We start from the raw sequence: 16480 nt of genomic DNA, 5'->3' as shown, positions 1-16480 counted from the left end.
GAAGATTATGTACTGTGTAAGAACACCATCAAAATGTTATTTACAGGACTGGGAATGCACATGGGCTTTTCACCACAGCTGAACTGGAGCCCCCAGTGGAGCGGCCCTGTAGCTCCATCTATTGTTAATGGCAAGTGTGCTATCTGTTGGGCAAAGCATGAACTGCAAGATGGTAGTTGGAAAGAAAGCCGTTTCTTTGGTGAAGTAATTAAATCCTGGCAGCTGCTGGTAGTTAGCACCAGTGCATGAACTTTGTTACAACATACCTTCTAGGAAAGATGATCTTTTCTCTGATTTGAGTTTTCATCACGGCACGAAGTTTTCATTGAGTGTTTTGTCCCAGGATACAGTATTTCAATGTGGGGTGGGAAGCTGAAACAGTACTTAGAAAATATCACACGATAAAATTCAGTGGGAGTGGTACCTCCTTCCAGGCAGAGTGGGCTGCCCCTCCAATACAAAGTTAGGGGAAACACACGCTCTGTGGACTCTATTGTCTCGTGGCCAAAATGCACTCGGGGGCATCTTAGGTACTACTACTATAACAACACAACCGTTGCTAAACAACAAGCTGTGTGCCATCAACAACAAATACTGTGTTCATGTCATGAAGTTCTGAGAGAAATAAGTTTTTATTATTTTGATTTCAGTAGGACAATTGTAGTTAAAGTCAAAACAAAATTTTAAAAAAGCAAATCTATTTTTTTTTTCGCATGAGAAACAAATGTTATACACCATGTAATAAATCAGTGCCTGTTACAAGCTGTTTTTTTTCTCATAAATAATATTCATACAAATATTATTCAAATATTATTCATTCTTCCTAGAAATATGATTTAGCACATGAAAGGTTCGTTAACATCATGGAGTGCATCTTCCACTGCAGCATTGAACATACAGTACCGCCCTGATCCTCAGGGTTCATCATAGGTAGCGTCTATGGAACAGTTAGAAACATGGAAGCATAATGTGTATGACTGGCAAAGGCATGTTAACACTGTGAAGGCAATGATACACAGGCATCATTTTAAGGCCATAGAAACGGGTCATTTTTTCCACATTTACAGCCAACCTCATCTTTCGTTATACTTTTTGTTCTCTCCATCTGTTATCCACATTGACTTGAACCCAGGTACAAATCCCCATATAAGCAATATCGCCTGTAACCGTTATGTGAAAAAGTTGCCAATGTATTATTGCCTTAACAGCAGAAAAAGAAGGCAATGTTCAAGGGACATTCCCATTTTTTCCCAAGATAAAAACAATGTAATTTCTTTGAGTCCCTATCTAAAGCTGCATTAGCAATTCAGTAGCTAGCTACCACACTACTCATTTGTCTAATTACACATTACATGAGGTTCTATATCATCACTATCAAACTGTGTTATACATTACAGTGTGCTGATTTTCCTTGTAACCCCCTTTTTTTTTTTTATATTATCATGCAAACGCATCATGTGTGCCCCTTTTGCTGAAACACATAATAAGCACCAGTAACAACTTGATGATTTTTGACAGACATCCCTGCTATGGGAGCCACCAGTGTGTGACAACGTAGAAGAATGGCATCAATTCAAATGAACGTTATGAAGTTTGCTGCATATTTTCAACGTGGCACTGCGTCTCGTTTTCAGAAATTCAAGTGTGTGTCTACGCATCGCATCTTTCCTCTGGTCCACAGCAACATGAAGACATTTCCCACAATACTGTATGCTCCCATTTCATGAGGTGCCTCTAACCCGTCATTCAAAACTGAAGATATTAATTCAGAGCAAAAGGGAATGTGGGGGTGGTAATGTTAAAAGGGGATCACTGAGCGAAGTCTGGTGTAGGCTCAGGACATTCATGTGGATGGTGGACTGGACAGCAGCATCCTTGACCTCTAAACCATCTGCCAATTCATTATAGCATGTTAAATGGTGTTAGTCTCCTCACTTGCCTCAATTTGACTGGTCGTTAATGGAGAGGGGTATGGAGATCGCGGTGAACCAGCCCAAAACAAATCCATAAATCCTACCCCAAGTTCAAAACACAGAAATCCACCGATGCTCTGATTCTCATGCTCCCTCTTCATCGTTCAGGGAGGCGTTTTGCGGCTTCCAGTGCAACGTACAGTAGTCCAAGCTGATCCCAGATGGAGGCGAGAGAGGCGGTGTGGGGTGAAAAAAAAAATCCACCGAAAACCACACGGCCTCCCAGACGAGGTGAGTGGCCGCTGGAGGAGGATCCCGAGTTGCAGAGGATCCCCAGCGTGCGTGTGAGGTGAGGAAAGTAGTCGACACTATAGAACTGAACTGCAGTCCTGTGTATGCAAAAACAATGAGTGTTAGCATAGTGGACATGAAAATAGGGAGGCATGGTGACACATACTGTATGCAAATATCGACACACACATTATATTTAGAAATCCCAACTGTCCAAGAGAGAAAAGAGTGGTCATGCTTATAATAATGTGCTGAGACTGAAGGGAAACGATGCAATGGAAAGAGAAGAGAAGAAAAGTTACCAGAGTTAGTATATGTCACAGAGTGGCACGTTCTCTCTTTCAGAGTTCTGAATAATCCACTCAATAGCATCCCAGCCCTACAGGTTCACACAGAGGGACAGAAGGTTGAAGAGGGAGTCAGAGGCACCGGTGTAGTTTCAGAAATACACACACACACATACAACAACGAGTGTGCAACAACAGAGGAAACGCACTGAGAATAGGATTCACTTTGAGAGAACTGGCCCCTTGGAAAGAGACTGTCAGACATTCAAATAGATAGGAAAGTCTTTTCATGTGGAGATGAAACAGCACGTCAGGTCAGAGGGCATGCTGAGAAATCATCAGAGATATATGAATCCCTTCATTCTAATTTCAGAGTTTGTGAGAAAGATGGAATAAGTGCATACATTTACTCTTTTTTAATTGGACGTTTTGGCTTGGGCTTGTGTGTTTGTTACCTTCCTCGCGTTCGCTGACATCCTCCTGGCCATCATTCCCTCCAGGTAACTGCTTAGACTCACTCCCTTCACTGTAATGATGGCCTCCTGGGTGAGGACAGTGCTGGAGGGAGAGAGAGAGAGAGAGAGAGCGAGGGAGGGAGAGAGAATTCAATCTGTGTTATAATCATGCTGAGAAATACCTGAGTTACCATACTTTTATGAACATCTTATTACCGTGAAATAAATCTGACTATGTACTTACACCTCGGGGTTGTCTGGGTGCGGCCGGTAAACAAGCCTCTCGTCAACTGACACCAGGTTGGTTAGAGTAATCTGGAGGACGAAATAAGCTTTGACTTCCCTATTTGTTTAAGATATTACAGGTAATATGATGCAAAGACAGTACACACTGTTTACATGGCAACAGCAAGAGCTATTACAGTGTACTATAAACTCCTTTCTAAGTTGAAATACCCACTGCATGGCTTGAAGTGAATACATTTTTGGCAGCAGAGTAGTTACAGATGGCTATGAACACCCGTATGTGAGAAAAAACACAAGCACATTTTAATGCCTTGCATCAACGGAGTCACGTGTGCTTGAATACAGAAGGTACCAGGATTGAAGCTCAGTGTGAGTGGGCAGGCTGAAGTTCAGGCCTTATTTTAGCGCCTGATTAATGCTGATTGAAGTAATGGTGATGGCTGATGAGGTGAGCGTTGACTTACATTAGTTGAGCACAGCTCCATCTTTTTCTCCTCAGGGTCGACTATAGAGTGTTCCTTCACATAGGTCCTGGTCTGGTTGGTCCCCAGGAGCTGAGATAAGAGGAAACTGAGTCATGAACAGTGTGTGTATGTATCTGTAAAAAGTTGGACGACAAAATAAATAAAAAATGAATTGACTGAGGTGTGCATGTGTGTATTTGCGTGTTTTTGTGTCCAAACTAAAACTGTGACACCTGGAAGAAAATCTTTTATTGTGCTAATTTCTAATGAATTTAATTTAAACTCATTTTAAACCCTGGAACCCCTTCATGCATGCGTATGTCTGTGCTGGTGTGTGTGTCTCTGTGTGTGTGTGTGTGTGTGCTGAGGACTGACCGCCCGCACGATGCCCGGCAGGCCCCACTCTGTGCTGAGCAGGCGGTGGCTGTGCAGGCGGCCCTCTGTGTCCAGGCCGCGGTCCAACACGTCTACCCCCACCACGTTAGGGTTCATGGGGTTGGGGTACTTCCTCATCGCAGCCTTGATCACCGTCTCCCACGGGTAGCTGCACACAAACCCATGCAAAATGATATACAATATGATATACTGACATAATTATGTTTTGAGTTCTCCAACATCCAAGAAAATTCAGGTCTCCAGAACATGTAGAATGAGACATTTCATATAGAAAAAAAACATGTAAATACTCATGCTAGCTCAGTGTATGCTCAGTAATATAATGATAATCTTTGTTTATATAGAACCTTTCGTACAGACAGTGCAGCTCAAAGTGTTTAACACAATGGATAAAAGCATAAAACAACAAAATAAAGAGAAAAGAAAAACCACAATAACAGAAAGGAATAAACATCACAATAATGATTTTTTTTAATTAACAACAAAATCAATTAAGCAAGCAAAAAAAATAAAATCAAGAAAAAAACATGGAGCAGACAAAAAGCATGACAAAGTACACAGAAAAGTAAAATTATATAAATAATAAAATAAAATGCTGAGAGGAGGCAAGTATAAAAAAAAGTGTATGTTTTTTTAAAGGCCTTAACAGGCACTGATTGTTTGATGTCAAAGGAAAGTGTATTCCACATCCTCGATTAATTTCAGATCAAATCCACATCAGTTTACATATTTATAGTTTGCTGTGACTAAATGAACAGCAGGCACTGTTATACACAACATCACAGCTGGTACGACCATTTAATTACACTGGCATCGATGCATCATCAGATCGGAGAGGTGTGAGTGAGTGGGAATGACAACTGGACACTGGGTGAGTAATGGCTATAGGCTGGGAGACTGGAGAAGGTCCAATCCTCAGGAGAGGTTCAACACCAAACCATGGCCTGTACTCTATCTTACTGTCAGTATTTACAATGAATGACATATTCAAAATATGAACCCTCATCTAATATACTCTCAGTGTACAAAACATGAGCAGCACCCTCCTAATACAGAGTTCTGTCCCCTTTGCACAACCCATCCATTCTTTTGTCTCAGTAATCTGTCCCCTCTCCTTCATCTACATCTCCTTTTAATTCCCTCAAGTGGAAATAACAGGTGAAACCATGGGGCCATAGCTTACACCTGGTTTCACTTGTCCAGTGGTTCTCAAAGTGGGGTGCGGGAGCCCCCAGGGGTCCTTAAGGGGACTCCATGGGGTCCCCAGCAAAATGAGGAATCACTGTTATATAAGTCACTAGAAATTAGCTGTGTTAGAATGACCACTGTAATCAGAGGTTTCACTCTCATCACTGCAAACAGTTATAAAAGTCAGTGCTAAATCCCATATGGGGGTCGCTGCATGGGACAAAGTCTTATCACATCGGGGTCTGTGGCCTCATGTGTGTCTATTGGCGATTCTTGACATAAAATGTTTGAGAACCTCTGATCTTGTTCATTGAAAGGGACGCTGTTCCTGTTGTTCCTGGTGACTCACTGGAAGTCCATAGGCCTATAATATGGCTTTAAGAGCAGGTGGAATTGAACAGGCCTGTATTACAGACTATTATGCTATGGTCCCAAACGAGTTGACAAAGTTGAAAGTCCCATCCTCTTATCGGCCTAGGCCTGCAATGATTGTCCGGTTAATTTGAGCTATAATTGCTCCGGACTCGAGCTTAATCATTTTGAAAGCTGCTATATTCTAAACAAAACAACATCCCGGTGTCGTGACCGACCTGAAAACGTGTTCCGTGCTCCAGATCTTCATTTTGCAAACGACAGTCTCGACCTGATCCGCGGAATAACCTCCTCCATCCGAGATGCTGTTTCACCGGACCATTTTTAGATGAGGAAATAGCTCCAGTGGTCAGCGGGTAAAGGCCTGTGATGGGACCTCACCGCCATCAGTGAAGTGAGTCCAGAAGCGCTCTCTCTCTCTGCTTTTCTCTGCATATCAACCTTGCGTAGAGACTGCGCAAAATACTCCGGTCACCCCCTGTGGCGCAGGCACAAGAAGCAGGGAAAAAGCATGCAATGTATAGCTTGCAACGAAAAGCTCGTACAAAGAAGCCGGTAACGGCGTAGCCACCAACGTCAAGCGAGCCAGAATAAGAAATAGGACCTCCGATCACAGTTTTCAGAATAAAAGCCTTATTGACGACCGCGTTGCAACGTTTAGGTTGTTCTGTCTGACTTTCCACACTGGAACTCCCATACTCTTCTTTAGGAGGACATCCTTAAAATACAGGAACTGGACCTCCCATTCTATACATTTAGGTAGGATACAATTTTGCCACTGCTACGGATGATTAAAATAACTTTTTGTTTATATAATGGACACCCTTCTAAGTGTACAGATGTTTTTGTGCTTAAGTCATCAAGCATGGAGTTTTGCTCCATATCTAATAACTCCAATGAGAATTTTGATTCGTTTTTTGTGTTGCAATCCGTACACCCCTTTTTTTTAATGACAGATTCTACGCATTTATTTTGAAGGTAAAAAATCTCTACACGTCCGGTCTTATTGTGGCTGTCTCCGGCTGGCTTGACGCAGCTGGTGTTGATAATATGGTATAGCTGGTTGCTGCATCCGTCTCTTGCTGTGCGCATGCGCTATGCATCTCTCCATCATCCCTGTCGGTCAAGTGGCATCAAATGAGCAGAGCTGTATCAAGCTAGCCAGAGTTAGCCAGAAAATACCGCTAATAGAGTGATTTTTCCTTCAGAATAAAAGCATCAAATCGGTCTGATTTTGGCACCTTGCATAGCCATTGTAACTCCCATTCTATAGACTTTTGTATTGTGTAGGCTATATAGTGTATATATAGGCCTACTACATTTAGGCCTATTTCTCCTTAAATATATAATTTGTTTTCACTTTGGTACTTTGTAGCCTATTAAGGAAGCTGTTTTGACACGTTCCTCAGTAGGCCCACTGATTTTAGGGGTTTTATTTTGAAAGTTTGATCGGAATATAATGCTTTATTGTCGCTGTCTTGACGCTGTATCGGGGCTCCGTAGAGGCGTTCGTTGAACCAGAAGCGCAGCAGAGACGAGTATGGTCCCCTGATAAGAAATTGATGCCATCGCCGTTCATTCTAACGGCCCGTTTATTTCATATTGGTTAAGGGACTATTCATCTATTTTTTATCAAATCTGCTGGGTCGATTACAAGGCGGAATAGCGCATACTGCATGACCTTGCACTGAATGTCACTATAGACGTTTTTTTTTTATCCACCGACACGGTAGGTAATAAGCATCTTCATTCGCATAGACTATATTAGGCGAAACCAGTGTTGGCATATGTCGCCTGTTGGCGGGGTTGATTGCACGGCCCAAATCTGTTTGTTAAGATTCATATTGTTCTTGCAGATCGAATAGAGGAATATCAGAGGGGTATGGAGGCATTATAGATAATAGGACTGTTGGTGTAGCCTATACTTGAAGGCCAGACTGCATGCCGCAGAATGCAAATTCGCCATTCAGATTAATGAAATTGTCTATTGTAATGAGACGCCTCTTTTAAATCTGTAATATGCTGCTAGATTCCTATTCAAACAGAGGAGCGGTTTATTCACAGCAGATTATGCGGGGAGCGCATGGCAGACTATGGCAGATGCTGCAGCAGCGCCTCATCCGCTCCGGGCTGGAGAGAGAGAGAGAGGAAGAGAGAGAGAGAGAGAGAGAGAGATAGGAGAGAGGGGGGGCGTCATCTTTTTAGGATCATTAAATCACACTGTGTGACTGACTATGCATTCTGGTAATTATCAGCCTATGCGTCCGTCTGGCGCCCCATAAACGATGACCCATTTCAATGTAAAGTGGGCCACAAGCGAGGCAATCCCACCAATGGTAAGCAGTGCTAGGTCGGCTGGTGGTCGTGGTCAAGCCAAAAATCTGCTGACACATGCGCTCTCCTGCCCAGTCCTCCCAGCCTTTGTGCGCAATGAAGCCTATATAGCCTATCCATCATGGCCCCATGGGGCCTAAGTCTCATATAGGCCTATAACCCGCCTTCTGTTGGCCTGGATGGGCCACTAATACTGGCTTCAGTAGGGTCTGCGTCTCTTAGGCCTACATTCTCCTCCAAGGTTACTCATTTTAAATCAGTTTCACCAATGACTCAAAATGCAGTGACTGTTATGTTCTAGTTTTAAAAAGATTCAGCACTTTGTTAGAGTCAGACTGTTGATTTCTGATCTCTTGGGAGACATGACACACACACAGTGACTCACTGGCCTCAGCTGTATCTTTGTAAAAGTGCTGGCTAATAGCTGAGTTTTAATGGCAATGACATTTTACAGACCTCCATTCTTACACCTCTGTTTAATTTCAGGTCACCGGCCGCAGCCATGGAGATTGTCACACATTTAATAAATGACACCATAGAATTCTACAAATGGAGCCTAACTATTGCAGGTGATAATTTTATGTATTTGGTGTATGTGTGTGTGAGTGAGAGAGATCTGTTTGATAGAAAGTGAATGGGGGCAGGGTGTTGTGTGGCTGAATGCACGTTTCTTTGTGTGTGCACGTGTGTAAAGTAAATGCATGCTTGTGTGTGTATGCATACAGTACATCTACAGGTTTGTTTTCCTCCCATGGAAGTGAAATCAATAAGGGGTTATAGCTTTCATCTGGATTCACCGGGTCAGTCTATTTCATGGGAAGAGCAAGAGGAGCTAATATTTTGTTCACTAAGTCTTTACCGCATTTGAGAATCATAGTTTACACACAGATTTAACCAATACACATTATGAAAGTATAACTTGTGCCATTAAACAAGGGTGAGTGTCTATGTGAATTTGACCTACGACCCCTCCAAAATCTGGTGTGTGTCCCCAGAGCCACCAGCCTCTGCACTCGACCACACTTCGCTAAACTCCAGTAAACTGACATTGTACTCAGTCACACTGTGCCAATGTGGCCAGACTCTGAGAATAGTTATGTAATGCTGTGAGAACATCTGTCCCGCAGACAAGCGAGTGGAGAAATGGCCTCTGATGGACAACCCGCTGCCCACGCTGGCCATCAGCACCTCCTACCTGCTGTTCCTCTGGCTGGGGCCCAAATACATGAAGAACAGAGAGCCCTTCCAGCTCCGCAAGACCCTCATCGTCTACAACTTCAGCATGGTCTTCCTCAACTTCTTCATCTGCAAAGAGGTACAGTGGGTTCCTGTGAGAATCAGTTTCAGCAAACATGATTATAGCCAGGAAAATATGTATATATTAGGGATAGAACGATATATCGAAATTCAATATATCGCAATACAAAAAGACCGTATGACCATAACACTTATTAATCAAGCGTTTTTTCATCCCCTCTGCATTTCGCCCCCGCTCCACCGCCACAAATACTCCCTCCCACCACTCCACCTACTTGCTATACACTGCAACCCTGCCCAGTCGCAACTGTGAAGTAATTGCAGTGAGCGATTGGAATGTGTGAAAGTCTTTTCCCAGTGTAAAATGGTCCTGTGAAACCATCACTATCCATTCAGAGGAGCACATTACATCCGCAGCTCTCCCCCCCCTGGGTTTTGTCTAACCTTATTATCTCTCTCTCTCTCTCTTTCTCTCTCTCTCTCTCTCTCTCTCAGTACGTGTCTCTGCCTTTCTCAGTTTATATCAGTGTTTCAATGGAGATGTTTTCTCGTTTTTTTTTCAGCTGTTCATGGCAGCGCGGGCGGCAAGCTACAGTTACATTTGTCAACCGGTGGACTATTCAGAAGACCCCAATGAAGTCAGGGTGAGTGTTTGGAGCTGAAGGCTGTACATAGATGTCACACACACACATACACACACACACACACACACAGAGCATGCACACACTTGAGCGATAATGGAATATCTACGACGAGTTTCTTACTGTTCACATATCTGCATATCTGGGTCCACTTTAGCGTTTTTACCCCCTCATGATTAAGAACAGGGCTGCCATGCTAAATCCTTGTCAGCATGCCAGTGAAACTTCACTCTCATGATGTTTTAGAAACATGATCGGCTTCCATTCATTGAAACATGCCGCTGTTATCAGAGCATGGGCAAGATGGAAAAGGCAGCGCGGAGGGTGTTCGGTTTCACCCGCCTTCCATCCCACTGCTCCATGACGTCGTCACACACCTGACACACACACCGCGAGTCGGTCGCGCTACGCCGATCCTGAGGTCAAGCTGTGATAGAATACAATAGAATAATAGCGCTTTTCCCAGTGGGACCTTAAACGGTGTGTGGCATGCAGGTCACTTTACACAAGCGTCTGTGTCAGCTCCTGATTATATGAAGTCAGAAATCTGTATCTGGATGAACTCGTTTTCTAATTTTTCTATTTGTCTCTATGTCTGTCTCTGTCTCTTCTCTCCACCTCTCCCCCTGTGTCCTGTGTGAGGCAGGTAGCAGGAGCGCTGTGGTGGTATTTCATCTCCAAAGGTATAGAGTACCTGGACACGGTGTTCTTCATCCTGAGGAAAAAGTTCAACCAGGTCAGCTTCCTGCACGTCTACCACCACTGCACCATGTTCACCCTCTGGTGGATCGGCATCAAATGGGTGGCCGGAGGACAGTGTGAGTAATATGTTGTGATGTAAATGTCTGCCTCATCTTGGCAAAAAAAAGTATGATAAGGGCATTAGAGCAACAGTGAGTTTTGAGACTTTGAAAAATATCCATCTGATTCTGTTGCTTTCTTTCATGCAGCGTTCTTCGGCGCACACATGAACGCAGCCATCCATGTGTTGATGTACCTGTATTACGGCCTGGCCTCCTGCGGACCTAAGATCCAGAAGTACCTGTGGTGGAAGAAGTACTTGACCATCATCCAGATGGTAAGATGGGACCGATTTCCATTCGGTTCATTCAGTTAATGTATGTAGGATGATTAAAGTCCCGATGAAATTAACTCCCATTACTTTTAAGTCCTGGAAAACAGAGTGTCTTTCATGGTGACCTCATGCTGCACTAGTAGGCATAAAAACAAATTTCTAACCAATAAAAACATCCGATTTTCAGCAATCCCGCCCCTCCGCACCCCTAAAACTCAATTCAGCTCACCTCAATTCCCCTTTTTTCTCCTTTTCCGTCCCAGATCCAGTTCCACGTCACCATCGGCCACACGGCCTTGTCCCTCTACGTCAACTGCGACTTCCCCCACTGGATGCACTACTCCCTCATCTGCTACGCCATCACCTTCATCGTCCTCTTCGGCAACTTCTACTACCAGACCTACCGCCGCCAGCAGCCCCGCCGCGACGCCTCCTCCTCCTCCTCCTCCTCCTCCTCCAAACCGGGCAAGGCGCTCTCTAACGGGACGCTGAACGGGCTCAGCAAGGCCGCCAACGGGGCGGCGGTGACGGGCGGCAAGGAGGAGAAGCCCCAGGAGAATTCCGGGAGGAGGAAGAGGAAAGGAAGAGCTAAGAGGGATTAGAGGAGGAGGAGGGAAGAGGGGTAGAGGTGAGGTGTGGCTGACGGGCCGCGCTTTGGATTCTAGGTTGGTAGTGCAAAACACACGAAAGACTTCATTTTGAGAAAGATATCAGTGGATGGATGGATGTGTTATGGTGTGATGTGTTTATTTGAGCCATGATTTGGGTTGCTGTAGATATAAGATGGAGACTGGCCTGTAATGAGAGAGCTGTTGTGGGGAGAGAGGCGCTTTCTGTTTGTTAGAGGGGTCAAAGGTCAAGCCTAAGGCGACCGCTATCACAAATAACCCAAAATACAGTCGTTTCCGGTACGGGATAGATCTTAGTATTCCTTCTCTTTATTGTGGTGCCAAGTCGATAAGGGTCAAAAAAGCATCAGTGGCTTCCAACTGCTAAAAATTGAGCCTGAAAAAGGAATAGACAGAGAAAGTGTTTACCCAGCCCATTTGGCGCGCTGGGAAAGCTAAATTAAGCGCGCCCGAAGTACTTGAAAGAGAATATGTACCGCTGTTGTTAGTGATCACTGCTGTACTGAGACAGGAATACACAGCATCACACTCACACACACACACACCAGTCAATTTATATCTGAGCTAATTTTTTATTTTTTGTTGTCCTTCTACAGATATGTAACTGATGATGATGTATCATGTCGTTTTCCTCCTTAATTCGGCGTCTGTGTTCATGCTATTATTGGTGTTGAGAGACAGAGAGAGACTTAAGTTTACACGTCCACTAAGGAGACACTCCTGCAGTTATCAGCTCATTGGTGAAGATGAAGTCGTCTCGTTGACTCTTCAGGAGGAGGATTGCTACCACTCGCCTTTGAGCCACACAGGAGAACAGTAAGCTCTCACCCATCTCAAGCATACGGTGACATTCTAGAGATGGAAATCATGTCAATGTCCAATGGTAAGATGTATGTCGGAGTAGAAAAATCCGATTTCTAATCCTTTGTGGGCCGGATCTGATTTTTTCATCACTGGTTTAACATGGAATAACCATGAGATGTGGCTCACAGAGGGTTAAAAAAAATCAGATTTTCTACTTCTGTATAAATGCAATCATTACTGGTTTTCTACTGTATATCTCTAACTGTGCGTAATGTGAAATAACTAACCAAGTGGACACTTTATGTGATGAGTGATGGAGAATTTGAAAGGATGTGCTTTATCTCAGTGGTTCCCCTTTGGACAGAGAAACCGGTGGAGTTTAGTCCCAGATGTTTGCAAATGTTTACCTGTCTTTTCATGTCCTCTCTGCCGTTGTCCTTTGTCTTACACGCTGGTGAAAAAATGTTGTGTGCTGAACAAAGTAGAAGTGGTTGTGCTCTGGGCGCTTCTGTGATTAAGGAACATTCAGAACTATTCAGCAACTTGCAGCCAGTTTTTTTTTTTATCAGATGTGAGCTAAAGCCTACTCCAAGGACTGTTTTTCTTTTAATGAAATATCTTCCAATATCCAATACAATATCTGTTGTGTCTAGTTTTTCAGGCTTTATTCATGTGCTGAACTGGCCTTGTATGTAAATCTATCTGGGGGAAATTTGGATTTGAAATAGAGGAGTTATGATTTATCTACAAAAAAAGGAGCTGGTGAACCTCTATAGTGACTTTTTATGTTATATCACTATGAAGAATAACATCGCTCTGCCTGCATTATATAGAGTACAACACAGCGGTCAGCTCTATATCAACAACTCCAGCTTTATGTCATTAATCAAACGCAAATGCAATTTGGTGTTATTTATTGGTTGTTTTCTATTTATTTTTATGTAAATATAAATTTTCATCAAGGTGAAAGTGCTTGTCTATGTATTTGTGTTATTTTTGAGTTGTACATAATACATTGTGATATTTTGTACATTGCGCATTCGGGAATGTTCCCAGCTTATCATGCTTGGACATTTATGTGTCCACATTGCTTCTGTGTTTTTTTTTAAAGTATCATAACTTCTTTGAACTCTCTTCAAACTGAATTAAACTGAATGCCTGTAAAAATAGCAGCTTCTTGCCACTTCATTTCACCGTCTACTAAGGACATAGATTACTGTATATTCTTTCTACATGGGGCAAGACCATGCTGTTTACATTGATGACTTGGGTGGTTCAATGATTTGTGATGTGAGGAGACAGTATTGACAGAATATGCCCAGAGCAAGGCTTGCAGCTTTGAGAGTTGTGTTGCTATTCTCCTCAGGAACACTAGAGAGCGCCATGGTCACATCTCAGCATAAATCAAAGTTACACAGTCACACACATGCTGGAAGCAATCATTTCCATCTGCTCTAGTGATGGAAATGAATCCTTCCTCAAGATAAAGAGCTTCCTTTATGTAGAGAACATCATAATTACTCACAAATGGCCTTTCTAATCTGTGATCTAAGATATGATGGCTAATCCATCCATAAATCAATCTAAGTTTATTAGTGGTATACTTAGTATTATATTCTAAGTATCCTCAGTCTGTTATATATTAACTCTTTTCTGGGTGTATTGGTGTATCATTTAACCCAGCCCAGTCTGATGTCAGTAGCCTGATTTCCACTAGAGGGCCCAAACACCACAAACATTTCTCTGATACTTTTTGCATTGTGGTCCCAGGACAAAGAGATCATTTGTAATATGGGGTAAAGTTTGTAAGATAGGTTGAAGCCAAAATAGACATACTTTGTTAACATCTTATGTTGTTACTGGCTAGGCCAATTTGCCCTGCAGTGAAAACAATGGCGATTATGAGGGTCAATTTTCATCCACCTCCTCCAGCTATTTATGTTGCCATGCAGCGCCACCTTTAGCCTTTTCTGTTTGCCTGTGCTTTGCTATTTGGGGCTATTTTGTCAGGTCACCAGTAAGGTCAATAACACAGCTAAATCTTTCATTCCATTTATACCAGACTAGTGTATCATACTCTTTAGCAATATAGAAGGGCAGGTCCGGTGGGGTGGGGTGGGGTCATGTCTGTCCCGTTTTCATGTCATATGTTGTTTGTCTGACCTGAATAAAACAGAACTGCATCAAAGACAATTTTCTGACAACATGTTTGATAGACAATAAAAGTAATCCCATTCAAATTGAATTGAACTGAATTTATGACTCTGCTCATCCCTGTCTGAACCCCCCTTAGACCCTCCTCCCATCTCACCCTGACAGGACTAGACAAAGGTTTCCATGGCAACTGTACACAGCGGCTGTCTGACAACCCCCCCCCCCTACACACACACACACACACAAACACACACACACACACACTCCCCACCCCCTCCTCCTCCTCCTGCTTCTGCTGCTGCTTCTTGAATCAGCTGGGGTCCATGCGGGATGCAGCACTGACAGGAAAAACTATTAAACAGGCTTTTAGTGTGTGTGTGTACATGTATGTGTGTGTATGTATGTGTGTGGGTGGGTGGATATTGGTGAGGGGAGGTTTTGTGTGTGCGCTTGTGTAAGAGATAGAGAGATTGAGAAACACTGTGTGTGTGTGTGTGTGTGTGTGTGTGTGTGTGTGTGTGTGTGTATGTGCCATTCCCCTGCAGAGTTTATGAGTGGGAGGCCTCTAATAGCAGAGCGGGGTATTATATGAATGATGTCTGTGTTATTCTCCAGCCCAAAGCAATAATTTCACAACTCGGTAACGGAGAATCGCAGCCTTATCAGCAGCCCTCCTTTAGACGGTGGCCCAATATCCTCGCAAATGTTTCAACACTTTCCTCCAATATTATCACTACAGCATGAACGCTCTGCGAATGTGGTTTCTCAAATGACAAAATGATTTACAAGGTGGCTGCTGATGAATCCCAGCCTGCAGCACAAGGTTCAAATGAATGAATACGGTTGATGTCCTATAGAAATCTCAAAAGGTTCTTATAAGAAATCGGGCAAAACTGACTGATGTTTTTCCTATCATTTCCTATTTCATAGTATATTATCAATGGTTGATCGTTACACATTTCCTACCATATTAGACACAATGTTGGATATCAACCACAGTAAGAAGTATGCCAAGTATGCCAATCCATGTGTTATGCACCGGGTTTAACTCTCATCAGCCTCATTCATGTGTTGCTTACTGATTTCATATCATTCAGGCTAACAGAAATGTTGCTTTGCATCCAATGGTTGGTCCAGGATGAAAACAAGAGGACTTATTCTCTTCTCCACACCTCCACACTCCCACACAGATACTTAGAATATCAGGACTAAAGCTATAGGCAAGCCACAGTTTGGTTTGTGCATGTGTGTGTGCATGTGAGTGTATCAGCACATACAGCATGTGTCTATCAGAATGTGTGTGTACCTAGGTGTGCAGCAGAACTGCCTCCTTCAAAAGAAATCCCCCCATGGATTCCACAGCAAAGTTATCATTTCCTTGCCTGTCAGAAACTCAGTGGATATCTAGAGCACAACAACTGAGACCGGAGACAACAGACAACCTATATTGCACCGATAACTTACAAAGCACCAGCTTAACAAAGCTTTCTACTGCCTCCTTGATATGTTTCCATATCTCGTCCATGAAATGTAATTTTGCTAAGAAATATTAAACAACCAAGCTGTGAAAACTTCTGCATGTAGGTAGTTCTCCCCCCTGCTGTTATACGCTGCGCTTTGTTTAGCTTTTCATCTTTTGCAGAAAACTGGAGCAGCTTTCCACCTAACAGAAATGCAACATTTTTGCATCATTTTAACTGAGTTTTGAGGTTTTTTAAGTGAGTTTTGATGTCACATACACTCACAGAGACTAGAGGTTTATTCCAAGAGGCCTTTCCTGTCTATAAATATTTCTGGGGGAAGCACTGCTGAGCACAGTTAGGTCCTTGGCTGTAACTATAAGACAATCAGGGGTCTGAATTTAATTGTTTGACTGACAATCAATCAACTCCTAAACTTCATGAACTTTAGGCATTGAAGGTGCTACATTAATAGCAATACTGTATCATTCTCAAATTAATTGTGACAGCTCGG

At 43.1% G+C, this 16480-nt stretch overlaps 2 protein-coding genes across 4 annotated transcripts; one reads left to right on the top strand and one right to left on the bottom strand.

Annotated features, from left to right (window-relative positions):
* Nucleotides 1–717: 717 nt before the first annotated feature.
* prelid3a (PRELI domain containing 3A) lies at nucleotides 718–6050 on the bottom strand. Of its 2 annotated transcripts, XM_071523932.1 has the most exons (7): nucleotides 5831–6050; nucleotides 4032–4200; nucleotides 3657–3746; nucleotides 3191–3261; nucleotides 2947–3049; nucleotides 2507–2583; nucleotides 718–2302 (listed from the first exon to the last, which is right to left on the bottom strand). In XM_071523932.1, exons 1-6 carry the CDS (start codon nucleotides 5860–5862, stop codon nucleotides 2512–2514), a joined length of 537 nt encoding a protein of 178 aa, XP_071380033.1. In that variant the 5' UTR covers nucleotides 5863–6050; the 3' UTR covers nucleotides 718–2302; nucleotides 2507–2511. The 2 variants fall into 2 exon arrangements, with proteins under 2 accessions (XP_071380033.1, XP_071380041.1); XM_071523940.1 differs by lacking the exon at nucleotides 2507–2583.
* Nucleotides 6051–8448: 2398 nt separating this feature from the next.
* Nucleotides 8449–11521, top strand: elovl4a (ELOVL fatty acid elongase 4a). 2 transcript variants are annotated; one of them, XM_071524059.1, is made up of 7 exons: nucleotides 8449–8515; nucleotides 9074–9261; nucleotides 9767–9847; nucleotides 10491–10662; nucleotides 10795–10922; nucleotides 11183–11428; nucleotides 11462–11521. In XM_071524059.1, exons 1-7 carry the CDS (start codon nucleotides 8449–8451, stop codon nucleotides 11519–11521), a joined length of 942 nt encoding a protein of 313 aa, XP_071380160.1. The 2 variants fall into 2 exon arrangements, with proteins under 2 accessions (XP_071380160.1, XP_071380152.1); XM_071524051.1 differs by having other exon boundaries at nucleotides 11183–11521.
* Nucleotides 11522–16480: the final 4959 nt, after the last annotated feature.

This window comes from Centroberyx affinis, unplaced genomic scaffold (assembly GCF_046629955.1).
Source record: "Centroberyx affinis isolate AG114_WGS23_722 - 3 ecotype Tasmania unplaced genomic scaffold, CSIRO-AGI_Caff_v1 ptg000102l_1, whole genome shotgun sequence".
NCBI lineage: Eukaryota > Metazoa > Chordata > Actinopteri > Beryciformes > Berycidae > Centroberyx > Centroberyx affinis.
Note: the sequence above shows the minus strand (reverse complement) of the source record. Positions and strands in the feature narration are given on the sequence as shown.

Coding starts and splice junctions, on each gene's coding strand:
- prelid3a (XM_071523932.1), bottom strand. CDS start 5,862: ATGAAGATCTGGAGCACGGAACACGTTTTCAG. Junction 3,262..3,656: donor TGGAGCTGTGCTCAACTAAT/GTAAGTCAACGC, acceptor TTCGTCCTCCAG/ATTACTCTAACCAACCTGGT. Junction 2,584..2,946: donor TGTCAGCGAACGCGAGGAAG/GTAACAAACACA, acceptor GTGAACCTGTAG/GGCTGGGATGCTATTGAGTG.
- elovl4a (XM_071524051.1), top strand. CDS start 8,449: ATGGAGATTGTCACACATTTAATAAATGACACCATAGAATTCTACAAA. Junction 9,848..10,490: donor AAGACCCCAATGAAGTCAGG/GTGAGTGTTTGG, acceptor TGTGTGAGGCAG/GTAGCAGGAGCGCTGTGGTG. Junction 10,663..10,794: donor ATGGGTGGCCGGAGGACAGT/GTGAGTAATATG, acceptor TCTTTCATGCAG/CGTTCTTCGGCGCACACATG.